This window comes from Bombyx mandarina, chromosome 09 (genome assembly GCF_030267445.1).
Source record: "Bombyx mandarina strain Sakado chromosome 09, ASM3026744v2".
In the NCBI taxonomy this organism is placed as follows: domain Eukaryota; kingdom Metazoa; phylum Arthropoda; class Insecta; order Lepidoptera; family Bombycidae; genus Bombyx; species Bombyx mandarina.
Genome location: NC_143216.1, coordinates 1,449,337 through 1,473,189, shown reverse-complemented (window position 1 = coordinate 1,473,189; position 23,853 = coordinate 1,449,337). Strand labels below are relative to the sequence as shown.

Genomic DNA, 23,853 nt, shown 5'->3' with positions numbered 1-23,853 from the left:
TTCTGATGCATTTGTTTTCTGAATTTTACGATTGTCGTGAAAAATCATTGTTTGGCATTCGGACAACAAAAAAAAGAACACGTCTTGTAATTGATGCGTTTAGTTGAACGTGACCAAAGTGTGGATTGGCCTGTCAAAACGCTAATGTCACATGTCACCCGTTGTGCATTTTACGAATCTAAAACTATCTTATTTACGAGTCTTTGTTAAGCGATTTACAAAGATGCAAGTAACGCAACGCATAAAAAATACTAGTAATGTATGCGTAGGTACTCGATCTTTTTGCCTCCAAATGATATTATCTACAAATTAAAATAATCATTTCGTAGATGACGCCTAGACTCTCCTAGACTGGTTGAATTTAATGGAAGGCATTCAAAAGCCTTGCTAATTTTCATTAATTAAAAATATTAAAGTTAAATTGTAATCTATAGAAATAATAATTCAACGTTCCGTGTTACGATAAGTAGCATTTTATTAGATAGTTAATTAAATCACTTTCATCAAAAAATAAGTCGATCCTAAATGAATAATTTCGAACAGAAAATAAGCGGTCGACATTACCAGGGTTGAGAATGGTCACCTAACGAACGAATATTTTTAACAATAGATCCAAAACAAGAGAAAGATGATGTCAATTATTTTGCTAGTTATCATAACAAATCCATTGATTAGAATCAAAACATAAAAACGTTTTGATGCATCCGAATTAGTAGGTATTGATTCTCGAACGATGTCTTGATTAGACCAATGTCATTCTTCAGTGTTATTCGAAGTTATTTGGTCAGTCTTTGAAAATGAAACAAGAACATTCGTTATTTAATGAAAGCACGAGTAGGTTTTTTATTTATACAATTTATATCAAGTATAAAGAAACTGTATTAGCGTGCCAAGGGTAGGATACGAATTACTAGCAGTAGGTAATTAAGTTTTTTGACTAAATGTAATTAAAATAATCGTTTTGACACATTCTTTGAATAATTTGAAATTGATAGTGAAGTAAAAATGTTGGCGTGGATTAGTAAATTAAGTGTCAATTGGATATCACAAGCCACTTGGATGAAATCACAAGTTCACGAAGAGGATACGATGATACCTGGCCATCGAGAAGCTACAACCTCTTCACCGTCGATAGTAATATTGTTCTTACTTTAATTTTCTACTTAAGCTCCAGACCCTAAGATCTATTACTACTGGTATAGGACATATAAACAAGATAGAAATACAATCTTCGTAATTCTCCAAGGAAACACGACTCTTATTAATTGAAGTCGCAGATTCCGGATTAAAGAAAGGAAGAGACATTCCAATAAAAGCTTTGCTTTCTTATTTTTTCAATTTTAATTATTGGTGCACAGAGTTTTATGATTATGGTACATAAATGCGGCTGTATTGATACTGCAGTCCACGCCGGGACGTCTCTGTATTCTTAATTTTAGAAAGACGATCAATGAATAGTTCGCGGCAGATATAAGAAAGACTGTGGTAACAACCCGTGCGCGCTCAACTCTGCCACCGGTGCTCACGAGAGGGAAGTAAAGAAAGTTAGATATGTGCTGATTATAATAATAATGCGGACCGAAGATGTGAAAATAATTAGTCATGTTTACAGACTTATTAGCTACTTTCTTGACAGGCTAAGACAGTCTATGAAGTCTAAGACTATGAAGTCGTCGTGTCCTAAAGGATAAGATGTCCGGTCCATTCGTGTTGAGCGATGCACCGGTGTTCGAATCTCAGGTGGGTACCAATTTTTCTAATGAAATACGTACTCAAGAAATGTTCACGATTGACTTCCACGGTGAAGGAATAACATCGTGTAATAAAAATCAAACCCGCAAAATTATAATTTGCGTAATTACTGGTGGTAGGACCTCTTGTGAGTCCGCACGGGTAGATACCACCACCCTGCCTATTTCTGCCGTGAAGCAGTAATGCGTTTCGGTTTGAAGGGTAGGGCAGTTGTTGTAACTATACTTGAGACCTTAGAACTTATATCTTAAAGTGGGTGGCGCATTTACGTTGTACGATGTCTATGGGCTCCAGTAACCACTTAACACCAGGTGGACTGTGAGCTCGTCCACCCATCTAAGCAATAAAAAAAGACAGTCAAACATTATGGGGAGTAGTCGCCCCTTGTTATAGAGAATAGTCGCAGTCACTCGTTCATGTTTAAAATCTCAAGGACATAAACCGCTCATGACCGTGTGGTTCTGAATTCAGACCTTTGTTTTTTTAAATTCTTTAATCCTTCCAGACGCTTTCTAAAGCCCTCGACGTAACAAGGATACTTTTGAAATCACAATTAAATCTGCTCCAAATTAAAACTTGCATAATTAGATATAAGTCACAAGGAAAACTATAAAAGCGTATCAATCGGTTATTCCTTTTAAGAAAACCAAAACGTTACGAATACGTCACAGAAGTTGCGTGTCTCATCTTTTGCAACGCGGAATGGGGGTCGCTGATTCAATACGTTTTCACGCACCACGAAGATAACGTAATGTTTAATAAATTGAATATTTCGCACTAGACGGGCAACGTTCATGCCGCACCTGTAGTGTTAGTGCCAGTTTTTAACTTCACGATCGCGTAAAAGTTAACTCAAATTTGTATGGAGTTGGAACAGCTGCTCTTCGTTTGCCGCTAGAGGCGCTGTTTCAACTCCATACAAATTTGAGTTAACTAAAAAACCGTTTAGTGCCCTTAGATCAGACTCTGATAACCTACAATAAATAACACAAAAACCTCGTATTCTATGTTTGGCTGTGTTGTGTTGCACTAGACAACCACAACCGCGTTTATTTCCTCGGTCGTCTTAAAAGGCGATTCCCTGAGTCCCCTAGTAGTTTCCTTAGCCTTGAATGCTCAGCAGCGCTCTTAGATTATTACACCGGAATGCTGCGCTACCAACCGGCATTTACTGGTCGTAGGGCGTATTATAAGTCCACACGGGTACGTACCACCAATCACCAATCTTAGCTGCTTCCGTTGCTTACCGGTCTTATGTTCCCGTTTGGAGGGTAGCAAAGTCGTAAATACAATTGGAAATTCGACCTCATGTTTTAAGTTGGGTGATGAAATTCACGTTTTAATGCCTCCGATACCCGTGTTATACCAGATGAATCATGCAATCATTGACCTATCTTCGCAATACAAATATGTTATAAAAAACCGTAAATTCAAAAATCCATAAAAAATGTGTCTTTGATATTTATAACAAGATTTTGTTCTGAAACAATTTAATTTGGCAGAATTTTCGAAATTACAATTTGGCAACAGCATCCTTGTCAAAAATCCATTAGTTTTTTCCATAGATAATAATACACTTAATTATATTAGAGGCATTTCTCACTCGTGTTCGCCACAATTTTACATTAATTAATATACTACTTACTATTCTAAATAGATCTTCTGATTAAAGTACCTGTTCTTAACGGTCTAGATGGGCGACCCACATCGCAATACAACAAAATTCCTATTCCCCGAGAAAGTTCCATTACAGAAGTTGTCTGTGAACGAATGTTCGTGTTTTTAATATAGGCCTATATCTTCCTTTCGGATTGAGCCCTGTAATAGTCACATAGCTCGATACCAATACAATTTGAATTAGGTTTAAAACAAAAAACCAGTCTGTTATAAAAAAATATAATTAAAAAGCTTTTTCTTTAATTATTTATTTAAATTTTCAACCTACACTCTCTCACACTATTTACATGGGAAGAAATGTAGAACAAGATTTTGAATTATTAAGTTAATTTGTAATAAATAGTTGCTAGTGCTCTCGACTTCTATACCAAGGGCTGTGGATTCGAGATCCGAACAAGTTCTTACTGGTGATAGGACCTCTTGTAAGTCCGCACAGGTAGGTACTACCACCCTGCCTATTTATGCCGTAAAGCAGTAATGCGTTTTGGTTTGAAGGGTGGGGCAGCCGTTGTAACCATACTGAGATCTTAGAACTTATATCTCAAGGTGGGTGGCGCATTTACGTTGTAGATGTCTATGGGCTCCAATAACCACTTAACACTATGTGGGCTGTGAGCTCGTCCACCCATTTAAGTAAAGTATCTTTACTTAAAAAAAAGTATCTTTGAGTAATAACGTTACTTTGGTAAACAAGATCAAAAGTTTAATAATCTAGTTGGGCTTTACAGGCAATTTTAAATCGTCATGACTCATGCAGCTTCGCCAGCGAGAAGAATCGGCAATAAGTTCAGGGCTTGTTCTTTTCAATTCTATTTTAAACATACATAAAAGCTTACTACATTTATCAATTAAAATAGAACTAGAACATCTCTACATTATCGAACTCCCGATCCATTAACGGTGCTTTTAGGTACCTCAAGCATCGGTCACCGTCCTCGTCGAACCCGTCGCATGCGACGAAGGGCTCGAAGAGTAAATTAACCCATAGACACAGCCCACTGACTTTCTCGCCGGAAATTTCTCAGTGGGTCGCGTTTCCTATCCGGTGGTAGATTCTGCGAAACACTGCTCTTGTTAGTGCCAGTGTTAGCAACGCTTCCGGTTTGAGCCCCGAGAGCTACACGCTATGCTAACGCTGATACAGTCTCTCAAGGCTATCAGCATAGACAGAAAAATATATATCGAACACTGACCAAAGATCTATTCAGTAAACTTGCTGTAGCACAATTTCAACACCACGCGGCTCTGTCGTTCACGTAGTCCCCACCTGTGTGGTAAGTCGTCGCAATTGAGGTACTTTTTATTTATATCTTAGGTAATGCTATTAAACCTAAGATCCAAAATAACCCTGGCCAATTCTGGTTACCAAAGAAAATCATGCGAGTAGCGTGCTCTGTCTGAAAGAAGCTAAGCCTTTTCCGAATGTTCTCGAATTTAATAATTATTAATGAGTTTTATTGTTTGGCACTTACGCTGTTCTAGAACAAGTCGTGCTATCAATTTTGATGCCGAATTTGTAAATGAGACTGAGATTGGTCTAAAACGTAAGAAACAGCGTTTACCAAATATCGTATCTACATATTTAAGTTCTTATTCATTATAACATAAAAACAATAAAACCATCTGAATCAGATTTCTAACAGTTTTGTTTGGAACCGGCATATAATGTTACGAACGCTCATTGTAATTTAGAGCAATGAGCTAAGCTGCTTTTTTCTTCTTCGTTTTCTTCTACACTTTTAGCAGAGTGGTCATGACCGTCATATTTTCAGTGACTAGTTTCACAACCAGACACCACCCCTCCCATCCTCCCTTACATCCAGCCTGGAGTATAAAACAGTAATAATGTGACGAAAAATATTATTTTCTTGCTCTAAGCAAACTTACGAGCTTATGTTGTGTTTACCGTAGCTCATAGGCATTAAGACATGAATGCAAACACCCATTTCGAAACATGAATTAACAAAAACGGTATATAATTATTAATTCCCTTTTCACCGTTCTCATTATCAAATATTAAAGTAATTCGATTCTAATTTTTTTTTTAAATTAGCATTCCTCAACAGAAGAAAATAGCCTGACTACGCTGGGATTGCTGTATACTAGTTTGTCTACAAAGACATTAAAAAAAAACATATCCGCCACCATCGCTCCGCGACTTCCAATTAAACGCTCGCTTCATCAAACTTAAAACGTAACATAGTTAGAATTCAGAGCTCATCCGGCATCCATCACGCTCGACAGGCGGAGCCTCCATGTTGTAAATCATGTCGTCGGCTCAGATAATTGTTTATGCTGGAACGTGCCTGTCATAATCAATGCTGAGATGATCGCTAGCCCGGCGCTCCCGAACCGTCTGGTGGGCGGGGCTTCATGATGCTTTAAACTCAACGACTATATACCTACCTACTGTATAAATAAATGCATAGTTTCGAAGTAGATTAATAGGGTATGTTCTGGGCCAGCAACGTTTGGTACTACCGTCCTGACGGTATCCTTCATGTTAGACGATATTCTGAAGAATCTATGTGCTTAGTGCGAGTTTTTTAACGTTCTCGATAGCGTAAAAGTTAACTCAAATTTGTATGGAGTTGGAACGTTTGCTTATGTTTGCCGCTAGGGGTACTGTTCCAGCTGCAAACTGATTTCAGGTAACTTTTACGCTATCGAGAACGTGAAAAAACTCGCACTAAGCACACTGAAGTCGTCACGATACTTGAGGTTTGTAGCGGCGTCCACATTGGCATACGCGCTGCCACCAGCCACGCGCGCTAACCAAACGCAAAGCAATGAAAACTACATTTGAAATATAACAATGGGAACAACAATTTATAATAATGGGAATATAGTGTCATTTCTTCTGTCTCCAGACCGACTGACTCGAACCTTTGAAGAACGAATTTAGAAATCTTAAATTCTTCATTACAGTGCTTTAAGATTTATTGCAGAATAGAGTCAATAATCCCTTGGCACTACGGCAAATTACACTATTCGTCCCGCAACAGTATGCGCGGACGGGAGTGCGCCGCCACCACCACTTATTTGCGGCGTTGGCGGGGCTGAGGACCCGTAGAGCTAAGAACTGTCCAACGGCCAGGGCAAATGCGCTGTTAAACGAATTTCTGTCCGAAATCCACAATGCTGACGTATTTGCCGATAGTTGGGGAATACTTTATTCCAAAATTATTTTATTTTTAGCATAATATTATAATAGTACTTAATAGTACTTTAAATAAATATGTAACTACTAAATATGATACTAATATGTTTTATTATATTAGTTCGAAGTTAGTCCTTCGTATTCACGAAAACTGTAAACTGATATTCGTAATATCGGAGATATTTTACTATACAAAAGCTACGCAAAGTTGTATTTTCAATAATAGCTTTTATTGTGGAGTAAGTAATTAGACAAATTAATTCACGTACAATCCAAGCTCAATAAGCAAACAACTTCATCCATGTTCCAGAAAATGGTTAAGTTCATGGACAACAGCTAAAGAAAAAACGCGTCGCTCCCTCGCATGGCAGTGGCGTGTGTAACGTATTTACCACGGCGGATTTACGAACAGGTTCGGTAAGCTGAGGTCTAGGCCGTCAGTTTTTAAGGGTGGCAATTTACAAGTATCTTTTCTTTGGTTTATGTCTAACAGAAATTAAAGGATTAATATTTATATAGGTAACTAAATGCTATTATCGACTATATTATAGTAACTTCTTCTTCGTCGCTTTCTTCATTACTGAAGGTCGTGTCCCTGAAACTTCACCGTGGCATGTCTTGTGAGCTGTTTCCACCTCGTCCAGTCCTCAGCTTCTCGTATGGCGGTTGCGACTGGTACCTCAGTTGGGGTGATTATTTGGTCATATAGGGTGGTTATTATAGTTACAATTACATTGAAAAATATGTAAATAAAATAATTTTTAATTAGAGTATTCAACTGTATAGATCAGAAAGAGCAGCATAGTTTGAATAGTGGTAAATGTAAAAATCCACTTAGAAGTACTCTTGTACCTCCTAATAGACTATTACAATGAAAAATACTCCAATCTAATAATAATACTGACCTATCTCATCTGTGGCTGACTATCGCTGTCTCTCTCTAGTTGGCCAAAAACTAAGATCACAATGCACCAAGAGACTTATCTTGTCATAAACACGTCGGATCCCCCGGATTCACTCTCGCTGCTTTTAGGTATCACAAGCACCGGTCACCGTTCTCATAGAACTCGTCGATTACGACGAAAGGTTCGGCGAGTAAATTAACCCATAGACACAGCCAACTGAGTTTCTCGCCGGATCTGCTCAGTGGGTCGCGATTCTGATGCATTGGTCGATTCTGGGAAGCACTGCTCTTGCTAGGGCTAGTGTTAGCAAATTCTCTCAGGTCGAGCCCGTGAGCTCACCTACCAGACCGAGCATAGCTAGAATAGCCTCTTAAGCTACCAGCGAATTGGTAGGAAAAAAGCATCAAGAACCATTTCGGGCCATTGCACCAACGAAGTAGATGCCCTTCAGATAAGAGCACACATATTAAATAATTTAACATTTGAAATCACATCAGGTTCGATGAATTATCACCTTATTGTTCCTAACGTGAAGAAAAACAAGCCCTTGTCGATACGCGACGTACCTTTATTTAAATTATGATTATTTAGAAGATTATTAAAATACTTAAGATTTTTTACTGGTGGTAGGTATGACCTCTTGTGAGTTCGCACGGGTTTTTTTTTTGTCCTACCTAAGCTGGTAGCCTAGAGAGGCTATTCCAGCGGAAACTTAACTAGTAGGGGCTCAAACCTGACGACGATGCTAACACGAACCCTAGCAAGAGTCGTGCTTCGCAGAATCTACCACCGGATCGGAAACGCGACCCACTGAGAATATCCGGCGAGAAACTCAGTGGGCTGTGTCTGAGAGTTAATTTACTCGTCGAGCCCTTCGTCGCAAGCGACGGGTTTGACGAGAACGGTGACCGGTGCTTGAAGTACCTAGAAGCACCATTAGTGGATTGGGAGCATTCGATAACGGACATTTTACTTCGCCTACATATCATCGGGTAGATGTCGTGAAGCAATACCTAATGCGTTTCGTTTTGAAGGGCGGGTAGCTGCTGTAACTATACTGAGACCTTAGAACTTATATCTCAAACTGGGTGGCGCATTTACGTTGTAGATGTCTATGGGCTCCAGTAACCACTTAATATCAGGTGGGCTGTGAGCTCGTCCACTCAACTAAGCAATTAAAAAATTCGATGTTATGATATATTACAAATGACAGTAGTCGAAAGTGATCACACGATAATGCGTTAATATAAAAAATGCAAATATCCACGGCCTTTTCATAGATTAACCAATTTATTCAACATTTGAGGTCAAGTTGAAGTCGTGCGGCTACTGAGCTATATAAACAGTTCAAAGGATATCTTGCCAAAAATCTTCCCTGAAGTCGTAACAATCACGACAATGTTTCGATTCCATCAGATAAGCACTGAACGCATAAGCATTGAACAGGAACTTAAGAAATAATCAAAAATCCCGTAATACAATAAATAAATAAGCCTTTATTGTGGTTAGATTTTAACTTATTTAACTAAACATAAAATGATATTAATTTAAAGATTAATTTAAAAATTACTATAAAGATTAATGATGTGAAGTCATCGTGACCCAAAGGATAAGACGTCCGGTGCATTCGTATGTAGCGATGCACCAGTGTTCGAATCCCGCAGGCGGGTACCAATTTTTCTAATAAAATACGACGTACTTAACAAATGTTCACGATTGACTTCGACGGTGAAGGAATAACATCGTGTAGTAAAAATCAAACCCGCAAAATTATAATTTGCGTAATTACTGGTGGTAGGACCTCTTCTGAGTCCGCACGGGTAGGTACCAACACCCCGCCTATTTCTGCCGTGAAGCAGTAATGCGTTTCGGTTTGAAGGGTGGAGCAGCCGTTGTAACTATACTGAGACCTTAGAACTTTTATATCAAGGTGGGTGGTGCATTTACGTTGTAGATGTCTATGGGCTCCAGTAACCATTTAACACCAGGTGGACTGTGAGACCGTCTACCCATCTAAGTAATAAATAAAAAAAATAAAGATATCAATAGAGGTGAGAAAGCTATAAATTAAATTAAACTAAAACATATTCTCGGCATTTGGCTTATCTCTTAACAGCTTGTCTTTCGACAAATGCCTCATAATATAATATTATAAATTAACATTAAATAGACAACGTGTCCTCTTAGTCGTTCTATTCGTGTTTGTGTACATACATAAACATATATTCATAAATATACATACAAATCCACAATGTAATATAACAATAATTATTAAAATTTAGGTAACACAAGCAAAATATAAAATACAGTCAAAATGCTAACCTATTTGCTTAAAGACAGTTACAAAGAGTCCGCGGTAGGCAGAGAACTTGAGAGACGGTGACCTTTTCCCTACCTATTCGTTAATGGTCTAAAAGGCGATTCCAGCTACGTCCGAACGCGTAGGTGAGCTCACGGGCTCGACCTGCGAGAATTGGCTAACACTAGCCCTAACAAGAGCAGCGCTTCGCTGAATCTTCCACCGGATTGGAATCGCGACCCACTGAAAAGATCCGGCAAGAAACTCAGTGACCATCAGGAGCCGAATAATGTTATAATGCTGTATAAAATTATAATTACTTTATTAATTTAAAATTATCTGTTATTATTATTTTCGTAAATAAAAATAAAAACTAAGGACTAAATAAAATCGAAATGCATAATGCGACTAATAATAATAGCCGATAAATGAGATACGGTTTATTCTTTGTTAAGCAGTATATTAAAGACTATAACAAAATATATTCATTGCATGTATCGCGTAATAAAATACACAAAATACTAACATTAACTTATTAATATTGCAGTCGCGTGCGGCGCCAGACAAGCATCAAATTAATGTCCGCGCAGAGAATTTTTGGCTGTGGGTTAAGGCGAAACGTCCACGTGCTTATTATTAATTTATTTTATATACATTTATTAATATTATTTATATATATACCGAGATTGCAAGCTGTGAGGTCGTTTCATCTTACGCCTACCTAGGTTCACTGGTTACTAAAAGTGGTGGTTCGGAGGACGAAATTAAGCGGCGCATAATCATCGCGATCAGCCATGGATAAACTCGGAAAAGTATGGAAGGACCGGAATATCACCAAGACTACCAAAGTCCGACTGGTAAGGGCACTGGTGTTCCCCAACTTTTTATATGGGGTTGAGATCTGGACTGTGAAAGAAAGAGAAAAAAGAAGGATCAATGCATTAGAAATGTGGTGCTGGAGAAGGATGCTCCGTATATCTTGGACTGAGCATCGCACCAACGCCTCGATCCTAAAAGAACTAAATATCTCTCACAGGTTGTTGTCAACAGTGCAATCCAGGATTCTTCGATATTTTGTACACGTATCGCGTCGGCCAGCAGAGTCTATCGAGAAACTTGTTGTTCAGGGTAGGGTCAATGGTAAGAGATCTCGTGGACGAATCCCCATGCGTTGGACTGATCAGGTGAAAGACCTTACTGAAACCCCACTTAACGAGTGTGTGCGCCGGGCCTCGGTTCGCAAACTGTGGAAAACATCTGTCAAGGCTTTAATGAGCAAGAATTCCACATGACCACGACTGCTCTGCCAAGAGCAACCGATTATGATGATGATGATGATGATGATTAATATTATGAAAACAATATTATTTTTTTATAAATATTATATTTCATTTCGTTGACAGGAACTAACAATCGCGAATGTCACTGCCATAGATTATACACTTAATATGTCACTGCGTTAAAATCTAGTGACATTTTAAAGTTTTTTATTAAACCTAATTAGCTTTAGTATAGATGCTATTCTCCATGTCATTGGTACACTTGGGTATCCCTAATTTTACGTTGTAAGTAATTCTGGAAACTGTGTGCTTTTGCTAGCGCTGTTCTCCATACAACTCTATACGAATTTGAGTTAACTTTTACGCGATCGAGAAGTTAAAAAACTCGCAGTAAGCCCACGGAGGCTAGTAAGAACTTTGTCATTGCGGTAATACACATTTACAGCTCATTAACATATTCACATTGCCTATTAATTTAATTTCGTTTATTAAAATCTAATGATGTCTTAAAATGACGTGTCTAAATATCGCATTAAATCACAACGGTATCCCCTCTGTATGACGCACAAATTTGATGGTGTTCAGGAAATATCCTTAATTGAATGACGAAGTGTGACGATATTAATGAGGTAGGTAAGGATAATTAACTTTCAGCACTGTGCTGACAATTTATTTCTATGCGGTCATATTAAATGGGAGCAAATATTTTTATTGTTGTTTAACTTGTTTAGATGAGAAATTAGAAAATAGTTAATGGCTCATCTGTTCTTAAGTGGAACCGGAGCTTAAGATAACGTAGTCCCGCTGTGAACATTTGCCTACGTTTATCACTAGGGGCGCTGTTCCAACTGCATACAAATTTTATTAAGAATGTTAGTGAATAGGTATGCATTAAATCTTGGCATGATATTGAATGCCCTGCATTTCTTTTTTTTATTGCTTAGATGAGTGGATGAGCTCGCAGCCCAGCTGGTGTTAAGTGGTTACTGGAGCCCATAGACATCTACAACGTAAATGCGCCACCCACCTTGAGATATAAGTTCTAAGATCTCAGTATAGTTATAACGGCTGCCCCACCCTTCAAACTGAAACGCATTACTGCTTCACGGCAGAAATAGGCAGGGTGGAGGTACCTACCTGCGCGGACTCACAAGAGGTCCTACCACCAGTAATTACGCAAATTATAATTTTGCGGGTTTCATTTTGTGTATAAATGTCTATGGTTCGCTCTTCCCTTTTCTCTCGGTGTCGTCGCCGCGTCGCATGGTCTGCACGCTGTACTTTAAGTTCCTCTATAATAATATATCTTTGTTATTGTACTGTCTGTCCGCCTGATTATTTTCAATAAACTGCTGGATGTTTACTGCTGGTTTTTTTTTAATCCCACGCAAGTTCCACCTGCGCGACCAGAGGCCCGCGTGTCATTCATCTGCTCTAATAAATTTGAGTTAAGTTTTACGCTATCGAGAACGATATAAAACTCGTACTGAGCACACTGGATATGTGAAGCCGAAATGTCTATTGTGTTATCACATGCACACCTACCCGCGCAAGCTCTTTCCCTGTCATTAGTCATACATTTTCTTACAATTTCACTACTTACTTAGTAAATTTCATAACAGTCTAGGCGCCCGGCTTTTATTCAGAATATGAATAGCTGGATATGTGAGTTTGTGGTAGTTTTCCAATTACAGCACAAGAGCGCATTATGCGGCATAATCTGTATTTTATGAGCATAATGCGACTCAGTGACGCACAATGCCGAATTATGCTGAAGCTTAGTTGAGCATTATGCCGCATATTGCGCTCTTGTGCTGTAATTGGAAAACTACCTGTGTTACCATTAATCGTACTTTATTTCCCTACATAAATCTCCCCGCAGTTCCTAGTATACTTCTCACTTCGGCAATCATATTTTCAAATATGGAGATTAAGATGCCCGTTATTGAATATAATTAAGACTTCATTGTACAAAAAAAACAATTGATGCAAATAGAAAAAGAAGCTTCACGCTAGTTTCAAATTTGATAGGTACGTAAAATAAATAACAGAGCTTACATTATCTTTCATTGAAAACTATGCTATCGTAATCTATTATATTTATTTTTAATTATATTTCATTTATTTATAATAATAAAATTTTAATAACATAAATTCATCAACTATTATTCTAAGCTGTAAAACGGAAATACCATTAATTCAACGCTTAATCCAGATCTCAAGCTGATGTATCGGTCTTTAAGAAAGCAATAGGATTTGTGATGCCATGATACGGCATAATGAATGCCTTAAATTTTGATAAATCAACACCAACTAAATTAAATACTAAATTAAATAAGCATTGTTTAAATTTTCTATTTGCTTAAAACAAATATCTAGTAATTAAAAGTAGGTGACAACAATGCGCCTTAAATTGTAGGTAGGTACGTTAATTCAATTAGCAATACGTATTGTCTAATAATATGTTAATTTGCCAACTGCCAGCATCAACTTCATGTGGTGAGCCGCAATAAATTGTTCTTAATTTATAGCAAATCAGACGTTCATAAAAAAAAACATTATTAATTACGATTGATGCTTAATAGTTAACTGCATTTGGAGGTTATGAATCCAGTCATCGTTCTCGTCGAACCAGTCGCTTGCGACGAATGGCTCGACGAGTAAATTAACCCTCAGACATAGCCCACTGAGTTTCTCGCCGGATCTTCTCAGTGGGTCGCGTTTCCGATCCGGTGGTAGATTCTGCGAAGCACGGCTCTTGCTAGGGTTCGTGTTAGCAACGTCATCAGGTTTGAGCCCCGTAAGCTCACCTACTAGTTAAAGCGACGCTAATATAGCCTCTCAAGGCTATCAGCTTAGGTAGGACAAAAAAGGTTATGAATAGTATATACTTAGCTAAGCTATGACACATAATAATGGTATGGAACCATGAAATAATTTGTAACCTGACTGAACTAATTAACTCATTTTCACCGTCGGCGTCGTCGCCCGGGAAACACCATAGTTACATACCATCTACTTTACTTCGTCACAGTATTATTCATTGATCCTTTTTGGCACCATTCCACATTTTGTTCTTTTACTTATCATTGGCTAGTTGACCTATTGTATGGTCTATGATTTTCTTAGTTTACCATGGTTGTTGCTACTACTAACTCCATTCCCGATCCTGCGCACAGACTGGAAAGCAGTCGACGTCGCCCGGCGCCCCAAACACGTCATTTCGGATCCTCCCGATCCACTAACGGTACTTTTAGGTACCTCAAGCACCGGTTATCGTTCTCGTCGAACCCGTAAATACTCGTAAGTAAGTACTCGTCGAGGGCTCGACGAGTAAATTAACTCTCAGACGCAGCCCACTGAGTTTCTCGCCGGTTCTTCTCAGTGGGTCGCGCTTCCGATCCGGTGGTAGATTCTGCGAAGCTTGCTAGGGCCATTGTTAGCAACACTCCCGGTTTAAGCCCCGTGAGCTCACCTACACGTCAAGGAGAAGCTGAAATAGCCTCTCAAGCATAGGAACAGCATAAAAAAAAGCTACTACTAATAACGTATACGTAGTTTATTAGTAGTGTTATTACTTTCTCTATTGTATTATATTGTTTCTCTGTAATATTGCTGGAATACAGGTAACCTCCTTTAACACGATATTTTACAACACGGTACCACTCTAACACGGAAAGAAAAAATGCCCAAAACCCTCCTAAAACACGGTACTTCTATAACACTATAACGAAATTTTTGTTTAAAATTATTTAGAAAATACAGCATTTGAACACACAATATACCGAAATTTTAGGCTTATTTTTTATGATAAGTACCTAGTAAAATGTATAAAGGCATAGTTTTTATTTATTTATTACTTAGGTGCGTGGACGAGCTCACAGCCCACCCGGTTAATTGAGATGTTTTATTCAGAAATAATACTCTTCTATTAGTACTGACTTCTACTATATAGTTTAATTTTTTTTTATTGTTTAGATGGGTGGACGAGCTCACAGCCCACCTGGTGTTAAGTGGTTACTGGAGCCCATAGACATCTACAACGTAAATGCGCCACCCACCATGAGATATAAGTTCTAAGGGTCTCAGTATAGTTACAACGGCTGCCCCACCCTTCAAACCGAAACGCATTACTGCTTCACGGCAGAAATAGGCAGGGTGGTGGTACCTATCCACGCGGACTCACAAGAGGTCATACCACCAGTAATTACGCAAATTATAATTTTGTGGGTTTGATTTTTATTACACGATGTTATTCCTTCACCGTGGAAGTTAATCGTGAACATTTGTTGAGTACTTATTTCATTAGAAAAATTGGTACCCGCCTGAGATACGAACACCGGTGCATCGCTCAACACGAATGCACCGGACGTCTTATCGCTTAGGCCACAACGACTGTAATATTTCATACTTATACCTAACACTGTTTCCCACAAAACGGGACTGTGTAGGAACGTATCTACCGTGTAATAGGTTACCTACCTGTATTAATAGCCTATTCTTGTTTTCAATTACATGAAATAGGGTACGACCATAGACCTATATAGTAGGGACACGACATATTGTTCTATACGTACAATTGCTTATATAAATAGCACCCATTTTGAAGGCACACACATAAACATATATCTATCGCGTTCTTACTCAGCATTTTAACTCGCAGGAAAACAATATAACAGTATTTCAGTGCGTACATAAAATGAAACATGAATATAAGTAAATATCTCCGTCTCCGTCTAATGAGGCCGAAAATCCGCCATGTTGAGCGCACCAAATGTCATTGTCACGTCATTTCGGCCGTCTGTTTTGGGTTTATACATTATTTAATGACTTTGATATCGATTTATTATGATTGCTTATATAAAATTTCATATTTTATCATGCTTAAAACATACAAAAATAATAATTAAAACATATTTTATAGGATCTCAAGAAGGTCGATGCCCCAAAACTATTATCTATATATATTTAAATTCATTATGGAGCCCTCATCCGAAACATAGATTATACACTTAATAATATATTTGAATCCGAAATATCGGACACCATTTTTCGGTCGGAATCTATTCATCATGACACTAATCATAAATACCTCTTTAAAATATGTCATCAAAACATATTTAGACATTTGGTTTAGATATTTCGGGAAAAAGGCTACCGACAAAATCTCTTCGGAACTATTTAAATAAAATAGTTTTATTCCGCAGTGAGTAAAACATTATTGTAAATTCGTTAAATATTTATTAATTAAGTGATTTTAGAGAAAAAGTCACAAGGAATGACGTTTGTAATTTCATTAACGAATAAATGTTTTGTAGATGTTTTTTTTATCAGGCGGTCCCTTGATAAGTTTAAAATTTGAATCACTCTCAAGTGAGAGTGATTCAAATGGTGCGGTGCACCTTCCTTGAGGTGCACTGCGGTAGTCTGTTACGGACTTTAGAGTCAGCAAAACAATTAAAATAGATTGTAATAGTCTAAGAAAAACACGTACTCAAAATACGATAACATTCAGCATGCTAAAAATGGGCTGATGGCACTGTATTATGCCATATCTTTATGTTTTGCGGCAAACGACAACTTTATAAAATCAGTGTAGCAAATTTTAAAAATCGTCATATCGTTTACTTGGAAAATTTGAAGCACGAACTCGTCTTAGATTTCACATAATATCTAAACACATCATCTTTGCACATAACAATATACTTAATTCCTATTAAAGTATAAATTCTACAAATACATTCATACTCAACAATATTTAAAATAAAATTAGCCAAGAACGTTTATCGATAAAACCTACTAAAATTAAAATCTTCTGGGCAGCACTAAAACCTAGGAGTGGGTGATATAAATCGTATCTAGATTCAATATCTATATATCGCAGCAATATCGTTGAATCCGATATCGCCCCGCACGAAATCTATATATCGATATCAGCCGATACACGATATTGCTCGATGTGATGCGCATCGGCATATCGTACCGATTCGTGAATTGAAATCTATATATCGATATCAGCCGATACACGATATTGCTCGATGTGATGCGCATCGGCATATCGTACCGATTCGTGAATATCAGCAATATTCGTTTGGTTCGTATCGAATCGGCCAGAGTGAGTGAGCGCACGATAGGGATATCATGTGATGAATGAAACAGAAACAGGCATTATCCATACAATTGTCAACCTTATATTTAAGTCCATATGTCTGTAGATTATTCTTAGCGTCGTATCAACAGGATACAATTTAGGAAAGAAGTTTCAACTTTCGACCCTAACTTGAATGCAGTATAGCCTATTTGCATCGTTGAATTTAATTTCACGCGCTTTGACCTTGAACTAGAATTTTTGGACAAGTGTTTATAAATACTTAAAAGTTTTTTGTGTTTGATTTTTAAAGTACACATTTTTCTATTTTTAGTTGAATCCAAATAATTGAGTTTATTTCTTGTGTTTGTATTAAACTTTTGAAATCTACACTCTTTTGGTATATTTTGTAATTTTAAATTAAGACACAAAATATTAAAAACTGAAAATAATGTAGCCAGTCCTAAGCCTGATAAAAGCATGAGGGAAGTTTTTTTGATAAATTTCATTTTCATGTTCTTTTTATTACTTTAAGATCATATTATAAATTGATATCAGAAAACCAACCGTATAACGTTGACTTAAATCTATATCTACTACGATATTATATCAGCGTATCGTTTCAAATCTCAAATATCATGAATCGAGAAAATCTACTAGCATCCATCAATATATAGATTCAGAAAATATATAGATTCAATATCCGATATTGATACTCAATATATAGATACGATTCGATACGCGGCAAAACCGATATTACCCACTCCTACTAAAAAAACCGCCATGTTTTGTGGCCAGATGACGTCACAGTGGCACGAATTTTTTGTTGACGTTTCATTTCCATAGGTTTCCTACTTCAGTGGTGGGTACAACTTATTTTAATATTATGTATATTAAGAATCTAAAGGAATAAGTCGTCGTCGTGGCGTAAAGGATAAGACGCCCAGTGCATTCATATCTTGCGTTGAACCGGTGCTCGAATCCCGCAGGCGGGTATCAATTTTTCTAATGAAATACGTACTTAACAAATGTTCAACTTAGGTTTCAACGTGAAACTCGAGAACCGTTGGCCCAATTTTTATGAAACTGTACACATACAGAATGCGGCATGCCCATAGAGTAAGATTATATATAACCTAATGCCGGCCACTGACATGCGCGCAAATATTCGTACATTGTACGAATGTTTGCGCGCATATTGTGAAGGGCCGTCAAACATTCATTCGCAAACCTAGCGGCTGTGCAAATGGGTTCGCATACTCAATTTGCGAACCCGTTTGCACTTCCTCCTACACTTGTTTACGAATGTCTCACGAATTTCTCCTCCTTTTTAATTCGTCAATAGAACATTGAAGAGAAAAAGAGTTTTTAATTCTTTCCCAGACATCATTAACAGCCATGCTGTTTTTATGGAATTTCTTTTGATGAAGATACGCTACACAGTAGACGTCACGAACTATGAAAATGGCGTATAGTATACGTCCGTTGCCTTCGCAATTCTGGGCGCAACTGGTCACACGAATGTGTGGGAGACTACGCGAAGGTTCGAGGTTCGCGCGCTTTGATGTCTGTTAAAAAACCGACACAGCTCTTTGAAAACCACGAATGCAGCGAAAACTTTGCATAATCATTCGCAAATGTGGTCCTACACTTGTGGGTTTGCGTATTCGTGCGCACGTGAGTGACCGGTGTAAGGCATGCCACTCCAACGAACATAGTTACGTCACTGCCAGATAAGTAGCGCTGGCAGCAGTGTTTTTATCTTTTGAACTACTAACTCGATATGAAATCTATTATCGATTTCTATAACGAAGCCGCGGTAGCTTGGTTATAATTTACAATGACAAATAAAACGATTTATATTATTTATCTTTATTATTTAGAAATTTTTATTTATTCAATTACAATTTTTTTTCATGTAGACGTTGAATATAATCTTTCTAAAATACTGGTGGTAGGACGCGTTGGAAGCTCGCACAGGTTGGTACCACCCTACTGATTATTTCTACCGCGAAGCAGTCGGCTTTGAGGAGTTAGGAATGCCATTTACAATACAATTACAACTTCCCATTAATGCCTCAACTTAATTGAAATACAAAATTCTTCAAAAATACCTTAGTTTTAAAAATGACTCTTCTAATCTATAATCGTCCTATTTGAATCAATTTTATGTCTCTTTATTTCTATTAATAATATTACAGAGTACTATAGAGCGATGTGATGACGACACTGGCGACACATACTTTGTATACATTTTTTATTATTATTTGGCATCTCCAAGGTAGGTAATTAAAACTACCTGTTTGACAGTGACAACAGAATTCAAACAAGTTCTAAATAGAAAAGAAACATATTAGTATATGTATATGGCAAGCCTGACCAAATGACATGACCCATAATAAAATAAGTAAATGGAAAAAAATGATTTACAATGAAAAATAATAGCAAACAAGTTCTTTCTGATTTTTGGTGGACTTCATTTTTAGCAAAAACATATTGCTAGATTACTGCACAAAAATTATTTTAATGAAGATTTCAAAATGGTACAATGATACGATGGAATGGTACGATGATACTTTTGTATGCTACAAACTTTGCTTTTTTTTTTGGTAAAAATCCAAAAAACAATTTTTTCAAAATTCGTCAGGTTTTAGGCAAAAGATTATACAGAGAATAAGACTAAAAAAATATTAGATTAACTAATTATAATTTTACAAAATTAAATTTTCACAACTAAAAACTAAATATCTTGAGAGCCAGAAGATTTTTATACCTTTTTTGCATAGTAAATAAAAGAAATTTCTTTGTGCATGCACCTTAAGTCTTATGAATGATCACAGTATGTGGGACTGTGGATTCAATGATTAAACAAAATCAGTACACAAATATAAAATTAAAGACTGCTATCCAAATCTTTGAATTGTTGCTGTAATAATTTCTTCATTTTCTCAGGTACAGGTACACCAGAGTGTGCTGGTTTAGGCCTACGTTTCCATGAAGCTTTCTTTGCACTTTTGCTGGTGCTGCTTGGTAATGGAACTGATTTGTTCTCTTTTGGTTTTGGGGTTGCAACTTTTGGTACAGTTGCTGTCCTTTGACGAGGCTCAGAGATCGTATTAGTCACTAAAAATAAGTTATAGATTTATTCTTTATTTGATTTATAAAGAAAGTACAGTCAAAACCGTTTACTGCGACATCGTTCAGAACAAAATGCTGGTTATAATCACCTAGAACAAAGGTCCCAGCTGAATGCTATATGACGGCCTTATTAAAAATATTGCTTTATACGACATTGCTAATAACGACATACCTCATAAAACAACCACATTTAATGAATATTTCGGAGAATTAAATCTGTTTGAACGACCGGCTATGCTGTATTGTAAACAATTTGAATAGGTATACACATTTGTCTTCAATGGCTATTAAAATCAGGAAAGAAAACAATAGGATTTAGTTTAGTGTAGGGTCTTTTCTAATTCTTAGAAACAACACATGTGCATGCAGTAGAGTCAAAGCCCGCTTCTTCATATCTCTTCAGTTAGTTTGTTACTTATCTATACACAAGACGCGCCAACACTTTGTGGAGTTATTCGTGAAACTTTCAAAATGTCACAAAGAAAAAGAAAACAAATTAATATTGAGGAAAAATCGCGTATTATAACCAAGCTAGAGAGCGGAATTTCAAACAAAGACTTAGCAAAGGAATATGGTGTATCACACTCGACAATTTCAACCATTTGGAAAGAACGAGAAAAAATTCAAACGCTTTATGACAATAATTTTTTGAAAATGAAGCGAGCCAGAACAACGAAGCATACGAATATTGAGGAAGCTTTGTTAAAGTGGTTTAAATATCAAAGGGCTAATAATGTGCCAATAAACGGACCGATTCTTCAACAAAAAGCTAACGATTTTGCTCAATGTTTTGGCGAAGATTTTGTTTGCTCGTCTAGTTGGATTCAACGTTTCCGGGCTCGGCACGGTATTGTCGGCGGGAAAATGAGTGGTGAAGCTGCTAGTGTTGATAAGGATACTGTAGAAGAATGGATGACGCAAAAGTGGCCTACATTATTCGAAGGCTACGGACCAGATGAAATTTTTAACGCAGATGAAACTGGACTTTTTTACAATATGACACCAGACAAGACTTTAAAGTTCAAAGGAGAGAATTGTTTGGGAGGAAAAATGTCTAAAACAAGATTAACGATCATGGTTGCAGCAAATATGACAGGATCCTGTAAAAGAAAGCTTTTAGTTATTGGCAAATCTAAGAAACCAAGATGCTTTAACATACACTCACTGCCGGTAACGTATGAAAACAATGTGAAGTCATGGATGACATCGGACATTTTTGAGAGATGGTTAAGAAACTGGGACGCTGAATTGAAAGGAAACAAACAGAAAGTTCTACTTTTGGTTGATAACTGTCCTGCTCATTCAGCTGTTACTAATCTAAAATGCATTAAGCTTGTGTTCTTACCACCAAATGTTACATCTGTATTGCAACAAGGTGTAATAAGGTGTTTAAAATCTCACTATAGAAGACTGCAAGTGTTAAAGTTAATACAAAACCTTGACAGTAGCGACCAAAAGAGCTTTACGGTTCTTGATGCCATCTTGATGATATCAGAAGCATGGCAAAACGTTTCACAAAACACTATAGCTAACTGCTTTAAGCATGCTGGTTTTAAAGACCTGTTAACAATAACCTCAGATGATGTGACTGATGATGATGGAGAGGACAATATTTCTGTTGCTCAATTAGCCCAAAATTTACGACCTGCTTTATCTACTACTGAAGCAGCAGAGTTCATTGATGTAGATAACTCTATTGCAATTTGCGCACGAGCTACAGAAGATGATATTGTACGAAATGTTAAAGAAGAAGATGACGAACAGGAAGACTCTGAAGAACAATTTACTGTACCAACTTTGAATGATGGTATCAATGCTGTTAGTGTATTAAGAAAGATTGTTCTTTTTAATGAACACATCCACAGCAATTATGACGATACGTTAATTAAAATCCAACGTGAATTACAAAATATCTATGCACAGCAGAAGTGTTCCAAACAGACCAAAATTGCAGATTTTATGCTCACAGAAAAATAGCATTGTACTTATGTGTAATAAACAAAATGTACATAGTTGAATAAATATATTTTTCCAATAATTCCCTATCGATTTGTTTGTACTTGCACGATACACATTAAACATCACCAGTTGTTACGACGATCGGTTTTTACGACTGAATATGAGCAGTCCCTTCGATGTTGTTATAACAGATTTTGACTGTAATTACTAGTTTTTTTTTTACATCACTTGGAGGCATGAAGCCTTCATTAGAAGTCTATTCAAAAATAAATATAAGGAAAAAGGCGCTTAGAAATACCTGACTTTGAATTTTAGAAATTATTTATTTTATTTATTTGTATTCATTTCCCTTCCATCTGACTTTGACAAATTTAGTGTTTTCCTTAGGATACAAATTTCCAAGATATCACGGTAGTTATTGAATTTTTCAGTTGTTACTTATGTTATTTGGTTTTAATACACGACGTCCTCGGATGTAAAAAATGTAAATAGGTACTACAATTTGCGTTTAAAGGATTTCAAGTTTGATTCTCTTGATAAAATCGTTCTTAGAGCAATATGCAAATGTTGGCGAATAATACATAAGCCGTTTGTGACCACTAAAAGTCGGAAATAATGAAATGAAAACTTTAAACGAGATTGAATTGAATTGTTGAATGATTGAAACGGCTCTCGGAATTGAAGAACATCCGTTAAGAAATCTTTGGAAATTCAAACCTCAAGCCTAAGGAAGGGATATTGAATAGATTCACCTCGAGAGTGTAAAAATGGAATCTTACATTTTAAAGGTATCTTGTCAGTCGCCTTTTTGATAGACGATATCGTTTTCTTAACAGACGCAGGCGAAGCGCGTCCTTTAGTCTGATTAGTCTTCCCTACAATTCGTTGCACTTTAGGCGTTGGTTTGGGAACATCTCGAGGAGCCATCCTTACGTTTTTTGCTCCCAAGTTTTTCTATTGTATATGAGAAGTATTTTAGCAAAAAAATCACAAAACAATTCGAAACAGAAAGTTTTCAAATTTAAACACACAAACTTCAAAATATATTTTTTTGTTGATTCGTTATTATAGGCAAAGATATATTTGACTATACAACCAAATATTTTGTTATGAAAGGCTGGCTGTTGTCCGAAAACTCAAAAGGAGCGATGGGATATATTAAAAAAGAATTAAAAGAAATGAGGTAAGTGCATTAACATGAGATAACGTGATAAGAAGAAGAGGAAGGCTGCGTGGATGTTCCACCATGGATATTCTGAACTACCATAGGAAATAATACAGTACCCGTGGTTCTTTTCTATATTTAGTGCATTACCCGTGTATGCTCATGAGTAATATAATTAAAATGAATATAAGTACTTTTCCCGTACCAATGCTGATAGCCTTGAGAGGCTATTTCAGCTTCGCCTTGAGGTGGTGAGCTCACAGGGTTCAAACCGGGACTGTTGCTAACACTGGCCCTAGCAAGAGCAGTGCTTTGCAAAATCTACCACCGAATCAGAAACGCGACCCATTGAGAAGATCTGGCGAGAAACTCAGTGGACTAGTAAGTACTGAGTACTTCGCTTAAAGGTCTTGTTACCAGGCCAGCCATA

At 37.0% G+C, this 23,853-nt stretch overlaps 1 protein-coding gene and 1 long non-coding RNA gene across 2 annotated transcripts; both read right to left on the bottom strand.

Moving 5' to 3' along the window:
• Positions 1-16,299: 16,299 nt before the first annotated feature.
• On the bottom strand, positions 16,300-18,025 carry LOC149502288 (uncharacterized). Its single transcript, XR_016323516.1, has 2 exons — positions 17,941-18,025; positions 16,300-16,905 (listed from the first exon to the last, which is right to left on the bottom strand). It is a non-coding gene; the product is annotated as an uncharacterized LOC149502288 (long non-coding RNA).
• A 1,001-nt stretch (positions 18,026-19,026) lies between these two features.
• Positions 19,027-23,369, bottom strand: LOC114247385 (uncharacterized). Its single transcript, XM_028180342.2, has 2 exons — positions 23,038-23,369; positions 19,027-20,284 (listed from the first exon to the last, which is right to left on the bottom strand). The coding sequence occupies exons 1-2, from the start codon at positions 23,183-23,185 to the stop codon at positions 20,055-20,057; spliced, it is 378 nt and encodes a 125-aa protein (XP_028036143.2). The 5' UTR covers positions 23,186-23,369; the 3' UTR covers positions 19,027-20,054.
• Between the last annotated feature and the right edge of the window lie 484 nt (positions 23,370-23,853).

Bases quoted from the DNA above. Each gene is read 5' to 3' on its own strand.
- LOC114247385 (XM_028180342.2), bottom strand. From the start codon at position 23,185: ATGGCTCCTCGAGATGTTCCCAAACCAACGCCTAAAGTGCAACGAATT. The intron at 20,285-23,037 runs GTAAGATTCCAT...ACTTATTTTTAG, and splicing joins TGACAAGATACCTTTAAAAT to TGACTAATACGATCTCTGAG.